The sequence below is a fragment of the Jatropha curcas genome, chromosome 1, assembly GCF_041381405.1.
Source record: "Jatropha curcas cultivar XTBG-Jc1 chromosome 1, XTBG_Jcur_1.0, whole genome shotgun sequence".
Classification (NCBI taxonomy): domain Eukaryota; kingdom Viridiplantae; phylum Streptophyta; class Magnoliopsida; order Malpighiales; family Euphorbiaceae; genus Jatropha; species Jatropha curcas.
In genome coordinates, this window is record NC_143151.1 from 24,647,060 (window position 1) to 24,655,306 (window position 8,247).

General features: G+C 27.8%; 1 protein-coding gene across 1 annotated transcript; it reads left to right on the forward strand.

Annotated features, from left to right (window-relative positions):
* Positions 1 to 472: 472 nt before the first annotated feature.
* Positions 473 to 7,690, forward strand: LOC105650924 (lysine histidine transporter-like 7). The gene is made up of 5 exons (XM_012237923.4): positions 473 to 1,093; positions 2,328 to 2,461; positions 5,393 to 5,811; positions 6,849 to 6,980; positions 7,080 to 7,690. Exons 1-5 carry the CDS (start codon positions 786 to 788, stop codon positions 7,563 to 7,565), a joined length of 1,479 nt encoding a protein of 492 aa, XP_012093313.2. The 5' UTR covers positions 473 to 785; the 3' UTR covers positions 7,566 to 7,690.
* The last annotated feature ends 557 nt before the right edge of the window (positions 7,691 to 8,247 follow it).

Below are 8,247 nucleotides of genomic sequence, written 5' to 3' on the forward strand. Positions count from 1 at the left end.
AACTAACGAGGTCTAAAAAGAATAAAGAAAGCAAGAGTGATAAAGTTCATAATAAAATTCCAAAATTTCAATGGTTAATATAGCTAAATGTATAAATCCATATCTCTATTTTTTGTAAAAAAAAATTAAAAAATTTATGACACTTCAAATTTTTTAGAAAACCTATTGTGTATTTAAAGTTTCAATTTCATAGTTTTGCACGCATCTGCACTTTAACAATAATAATTTTTAAAATTTTTAGATTTATATATGAATATAAATTTACTTTACACATTTAATTTTTATATTTTACAGTTCCTTAATAAATATTTAATTAATCTATTTTTAATAATTTTATAAATTATAGTATTTATAAATTATAGTATTTAATTATAGTATTTAATAATTTTATAAATTAAAAATATTCAACAAATAAAAATTAAAAAGTACAAGGAGATGCCAAAAAGTAAACAATCTGAATCCTCGTTCATAATAAAACAAACAGAGAATACATCATCCATCTGACATCGGTTAGGGCGACAACTGACATCATCCTCCTACTCGTAACAGTATTTTTTTTTTTCTATTTTTTTAAGACGACTATAAGAGTCCACTTACCATCTTTTTATTATTGATGGCATTTTTTTCCACTGGGGTCCAAAATAGTCGCTGTATAACACACAAAATTCTCACACTCTTCTTTAAGGTGGACGTTGACAATACCCTTTCATTTTCACACCACTTCATCATTTTCTTGAATCCAAATCCTCTCAAAAAATTTCCATCTGAAATAAAAAGAATCCTCAATGGGAGAAATGGTTGAATCATATTATTCTAATGAAGATTTACCACTCCACCACCATTCCAACCCTGTCCAAAGCCCCTTATCCACCCCTCTACAAGTTATCACCGTCCTAAACGGCGGATGTGGGGGCGGTTCCATGGGAAGGACACCGATGAATGGAGAAATGCAAGGAAGCGATTGCCCTGACGCTTGGCTTCCTATAACGGAATCAAGAAATGGAAACACTTTCACTTCAGTTTTTCATTTACTTTCTTCAGGAATTGGATTCCAAGGACTCCTACTTCCCCTGGCACTTTCCAGTCTTGGATGGTAAGTTCGTTCGTTCGTTTCTTTATTTATTTAGTCTCCGTTAGGTTAGGTGTCGTAGTAGGTGTAAGGTATCCATTTTTTCCCTTTAAATTAAATATTCTGGTCAATAAGTTAAAACAATAAAACTGAAAATTTTGAATACAAATTGTATTAAAGAAAAGGGCACCATTGTTGGATTATTATTATTATTATTATTATTATTATTTAAATCACATGGATTTTTTTTTTTTTTTTTTGAGCATTAGAGAAGGGATTCACATCCGGATATATTGCCGAGTCGTATATACATGTACTACAAGATTATGCCTTAAAAGATTAAATTGTTGAGATATTTGAATTTCCACTGTCAAGGTGCAATTCAATTTAAAATAAGATTGTATATCTTGCAAACATTGTATAGCCAAATCAATAAATGGAGTTTAAATAAATAAATATTGTATTTTATGCGAAAGATATTATAGTACCTTAAATTTTGCATTTGATCTATTATAAAATTAAACTTCCTTTAAAAAAAATTACATACTTAATTGTAAAATTTTTAATACTCAATTGCTAACTTGTTTTTATTCACATGCTAAAATAGAAAAAATTAAAATATCCAGACATTCCAAATATAATTATTTTTTTTTTTTAAAAAAATAATGATAAAAATGAAAGATGATTTGGAAAATTAATAGTCAAATAATAATTCAATCGTTTTAGAGGAGAAAGAGATCCTAGAATTTTTTCAATTTCATATTTTTTTATTAATTATGTAATTTAAATGATTTAATTTATCAGAAATATCTTCTAAATCCATGTATTATTGGATATTTAATGGAATAATGGGATGGAGAAAATCTAGTGATTTTACAATTTATGAATTCTACATTTCGTGAAATTTACAAAATCTATGGATTTTACGTTTCATCAATCAAAATCACTTCTTAATTTATATTTGTTGTGAGAGAATTTTATATGCGATAAATAATTTAAATATTTTATCGTACTTTTGTTATTTTATCCGAATTATTTATCTGGCACAAAGAAATTTAGGAAAAAAAAAATTGAATTGTTAAAAATTTTTCGTTCCTAGTAAATGAGGGATCCTAAACATTTTTTTTTAGTTTACAAAATTACTCTTAAACTTCATGTGTTTTTAATTTTTATATGTTAAAAATCCATGTAATTAAAAAAGTCATGTCCTTTTTTTTTTTTTTTTTTTTATTCAAGTGAATTGACTTTATGGATGCAGGTGGTGGGGAATCGTATGTTTCTGGGTTGCAGTTGCGTGGCAATTTTACACAAAATGGATTCTAGTACAGCTCCACGAGGTGGTTCCTGGATCCCGTTGCAGTAGATTTCTTCAACTTGCTATCCCGGCCTTTTGTTAGTAAGAATCAATAACCCAAATTAATGCCTGCAGTCTTTTTCATTTTATTATTTTCATTAATTATGCGCAATTTGATTAATTCCTTTAACCAACTAATTATTAAATATTGAAAACAAAATGTCTGAGCTTTAATTAATTCCTTTAACTAGTAGTTTAAATTTAAAGGTTAATTATTAATTTTAATAAATCAAATACTTGTAAAAATTATGATTATTTACATGAATAATTTATATAAAATTTGAGTTTAAAAATTTTAGAATTATCAATCTAAATCTAATATTAAATATATAAAATTGAAAAATAAACTAATGAATTTATAATTTGAAGGTTGAGCCATGTCTTTTTACATTCAAGTCTCAGTTGGTATTTGCATTTGGACAGTAATGGAACCGAGATATTTTTTTCTAAGGGTTTAAGTACTAAGTGTTTGAGTTTTGGTTTAAAATTTAAGTTGTGTCTAATATAGGACTTGTCGTTCAACAAAATACCAAATGTGGTTTCTGTGCAAGTAGCAAATAACCAATGCTGGCATAGTTGTACGTGAGCTGGCTGTAATAACTAATAAGGGGAAAAAATAGCTAGCTGACATGCCTCTTCTTTCTCATTTTATTCATTATCTTTGTATTTATAATATTTTAGGAGATCAATATTTCTAATTTTTAATATTTTCTTGAGTTCAAATGCAAATATATAAATAAATATTTTTTTTACTATCAATGTAAAAAAATAATAAAAAGACATAATGTGATAAAGAATTATTTTAAATTAATGAAACATAGGGTTGTAAAAAAATTTCTCTAACACGCTAAATGTTAAGTGTGATGACCTTTTAGAAAACGTTTATTCATTTTCTAAAAGCTACTTCATATATCAGGTTACCAAATATAATGATGTAGAGAAATAATGTTTTGACTAATTCAATATACTAAAAGCTATACAAGACATTGTTGCCGAACACAACCTAAACTTATTATGCAATTATCAAAAGGGAAAATTATTATTTCGTCCCTGAGGTTTTACATAATTATTTAGGTAGTCCTCGACATTTATACATATATATATAACGTCCCTGAGGTTTGCCACCGACATATTAATTGGTCCTTCCGTAAAAAAAAAATACACTTTTTCCGTTAATTTTGAGAAGAAAAGACGAAATTATCCTTTGAAAAAATAATTATTTCGTCCCTGAGGTTTGCCATAATTATTAAGTAGTCCCCGACATTTATACAAATATTTATAACGTCCCTGAGGTTTACTTCTGTCATATTAATTGGTCATTCCATAAAAAAATACACTTTTTCCGTTAATTTTGAGCTGAAAAGACGAAATTATCCTTTATAAGTTTTCATTGACATTATTGTCAATCCCTTTCCTCTAAAATACCTGAAATTCCAATTTTCACCATCTTCCTCAACCCAACGCGGTCTTCATTGCCACCCCCTTGTCTCTATCAAGTATCATCTCCATAACCAGATCACCAACAAAACTAAAAGGGAAAATAATTATTTCGTCGCTGAGGTTTGCCATAATTATTTAAGTAGTCCCCGCCAATTATACAAATATTTATAATGTAGCTGAGGTTACTTCCGTCATATTACTTGGTCCTTCCGTCCAAAAAACACACTTTTTGCTGTTAATTTTTAATAGAATGACCAAACTAACCTAAATCCTCTAATCAAGGAGAGAGAGATAAATGGATGAAGGGTGATGATGGCTTGATTGAGTTTGGATGTTGGGTTTTAGTTTTGGTGGTGATCTGGTTATGGAGATGATAGTTTTTATTGACACGGTGGTGGCAATGAAGACTGCGTTGAGTTGAGGAAGATGGTGAAAATGTGAGTTTTAGGTATTTTAGAGGAAATGGATTAAGAATAATGTCAATGAAAACTTGTAAAGGATAATTTCGTTTTTTTCACTCAAAATTAAAGGAAAAATTGTTTTTTTTTTTTTTTTATGGAAGGACTAATTAATATGACGGAAGTAAATCTCAGAGACGTTATAAATATTTGTATAAATGTAGGGGACTACTTAATAATTATGGCAAAACTCAGGGATGAAATAATTATTTTTTTTGTCTTTTCTTCTCAAAATTAACGGAAAAAGTGTATTTTTTTTACGGAATGACCAATTAATATGATGGTAGCAAACCTCAGGGACATTATATATATATGTATAAATGTCGAGGACTATCTAAATAATTATATAAAACCTTAGGGACAAAATAATAATTTTCCCTTATCAAAAAGATTTCTAATGAAATCTTACAAGAGCAGAGGGAGTCATAGTCTCCTCAACACCCTTGGACATTGCTACTCAGAGTTCAGTTCAGAAAAAGCTCATTTGAACTTGTTTGATAAACTTATTGCGATAAGTTTAAGCTTACTTATCAAGGTTGCATTTAATAAAGTAATCGAGTTTGAGCTCAAATTCAAGCATGTAAACGAGTATTATCTTTAATTAAATGGTAAACGAACTGAATCATTTGAACTTAATTTTTCAAGTTCATATCAAATTCTAGCTGAAATATATCTCGGCATTAACAAAGTACGACTCGATTTGATTTGATTATAGTCAATAACATACATGAGATGGACTAGGGGTCGTCATTGTCCCTTAAATCCAATAATTTTTTAAATTTTTCTTTATAAAATTGTAAAGTTTTTTATTTGCCCCTCCAAATTTTTGAAAATTTCTCTTCAACTCTCCAACTTTAATTATGAGTAGTTATTATTGAAAGCTCTATATTTTGACAATATGAATGAAAGTAGTTAAAATTCATTTTTTAAGAATTCAAAATACTTAAATAAGAATTCTGAAGTATACTGTGAGATATTCATACTTGTAAAAATAAAAAATTACTTGTTAGAATTCTCGAAATGATGGTAAAAATATGTTGAAGAAAACTAAAATAATGTGGTAATTTGTAGGTCCAAAGTTGGGAAAATTACTGGCAATATTTCCAGTATTGTACCTATCAGGAGGCACATGTGTGATACTAATAATAGCAGGAGGAAAGACATTGGAGCTTTTCTTTCACACTGTATGTGATGCCAAATCATTGAGTGGGATAGAGTGGTTTTTAGTATTCACTTGTATCGCGATTGTGTTAGCTCAACGACCTAACTTGAATTCTATTGTTCTGTTCTCTCTGTTTGGTGCAATCACGGCCGTTGGATATTATACTCTGATTTGGGTATCTACCATATCTAACGGTAGACCTGATGGTGTGTCTCATGTCCCCCTACAGACAGAGAAATCTCGTATGGAAAAAATTAGCGCTGTTCTGAATGCTGTTGGAATAGTTGCTCTTTCTTTTCGAGGTCACAATCTGGTGCTTGAGATTCAGGTAAACGATTACTAATTATTTTTTTATTGCAGTTTTTATTATTCTATAATTGATGTTTAATGTGTTTTATATGTTACAATTTGGAATTTTAGGTATTGCTAATGTGCATTAATGAAAATTCAAAAACGATTGATGAAGCATTTTTATTGAAATTAAGCCTTTCTTTTTAGAAATAAATATTTATAAAGGAACAATAAATAGAAAAAATTTAAAATGTAATATGCAGTATAAGATATATATACGTTATTATGAAACTTTGCAATAAAAACTCTAACTCTTTACTTCAGAAATGAAAAAAAAAAAATTTAGATTTCAAATTTAAAAATTTAATTCCATGGAATTGAACATGGCTGCACCAAATCCTACAAAAATGGGTGAAATTTCCAAATGAATTCCACAAAACTAAGCAATCCAACTTTTTATGATGAAACTATCATTCACTATCTACAAAGTCAATTTTTCACTTTTTTTTAATTATTTAAATTATTTATTTTATCAAACTTGACCAAAATATTTTTAAAAAATTTATTTTTTTAAAAAAATTTTCTTATTTGTGTTTTTATTTTATTATTTTTCATCTTTATTTTAATATTTTTTAACATTTTTTTATTATCGATGAGAGAAATTCAAGTTAAATATCTATTTATCACTCAATTAAATACAATAATTTTATTAATATTCTTTTTATTTTATATATTTATTTTAATAAAAATATTAAAAAATTATAGCATAACATAAATATAATTAGTATTTATTATTTATTTTTTGAAATTACTATTTCAAGGATATTTTGGAAAACAAAAGCAAATGAATTTTCAATTATAAATTTGTTCCATATATGATTATATGGAATTCAATTGAATTATATGTTTTAAATTAATTATACAAAACATGAAGAATTCATTCACAAATGAATTCCATATTTTAAATTCATTTATACCAAATGGAACATTAAAGAAGAAAAAATTATTTTGACCGCAAAATTTTATGAGCCAGCCATAATGTAAATTGTATTGACCTTGAATTATTGTATTTAGGGAACTTTGCCTTCAAATTCAAAAAATCCATCAAGGAAAGTGATGTGGAGAGCAGTGCTTATATCATATCCTTTAATAGCCGTATGCTTGTTTCCTCTAGCAATAGTAGGATTTTGGGCTTATGGAGACAAGGTAAATTAAATTTCTTTTTATGTCTAATTTTGAGATTCTCTTCAAAAATTATAATGTCTGAAGATAAATTTTTACATATCACAACAATTTGCTTCGTAGATGTTCAACAAAGTTGGAAACATAAGCATAGTTTTGGAATTCTACAACCAAAAGGCCTCAAAAGTCATGAAGGGTATAATGTACATGTTAGTAATAGTAAAATGCTTCAGTTCATTCCAAATTTATGCTATGCCAGTGTTTGACAATTTAGAGTTGAGGTACATCAACATAAAAAATAGCCGGTGCTCGCGATGGGTTCGTTTCAGCCTGCGGGTCTTGTTCGGAGTACTTACATTCTTTGTAGCTATTACTTTTCCATTTTTGCCAAGCTTGGCAGCTTTAATTGGAGGAATGGCATTACCTCTAACTTTTGTTTATCCTTGCTTTATGTGGATTTCAATCAAGAAACCTCGGAGAAATGGTTCCATGTGGTGTCTTAATTTAGGGCTTGGGTGCTTAGGCTTGCTTTTGAGTTCTTCATTAGTAATGGCTGCAATATGGAATTTAGCCACCAAAGGGTTAAAAGCCAACTTCTTCAAGCCATAATGGTTATGTAGCTTTTAGGTAATTTTTGTAAATCTTACTGAAATATGAACTAATGTAACAAAATGTATGTATTCGGTTAAATACATTCATTACGACTTACTGAATATAGTTTGACCGTTGATTTCTTATAAATTTTCTTAAATGGACCTTTTTTTTTTCCCCACAATGGAGATCTTTGAAATTGAAGGATATTACTTCATAGTTGTGTCCCTGCCATTTTGTGTTAAAATTATACAGTCAAATTCCGAAACACACATCTTGCTCTTCACCCTCACTATCTCGGTAGCCAAAAACTTTTTTAATGAAAAACTCAGCACTAAAAACATTTTTTTTTGCTCATTGAGCTTTTATTAACTATCGTGGAAGTTTTGTCCTATTATAGCAATATATATAATTATTTATTTTATGTAGGAAAAAACTCACCACTAAATTTTTTTATTATTAAATAAGTTATATTTTTTATTTTTAGTTATTAAGGATTTGTTGATATTAATAATCTTTAGTTTAGCTCCCAAGGATATGTTAAAGATTAGTATTCTTAATCAAATTTTCCTTATTCTTGAATTATTAATTTTAATTTTTAGCCTTAACTATCAAAATTTTTTTTGGTTTTAACCATTTAAGGTTTAATTTTGAGTTGTTATACCTTGAATACTTTAATTAATATTATTTGGCTGGTAAA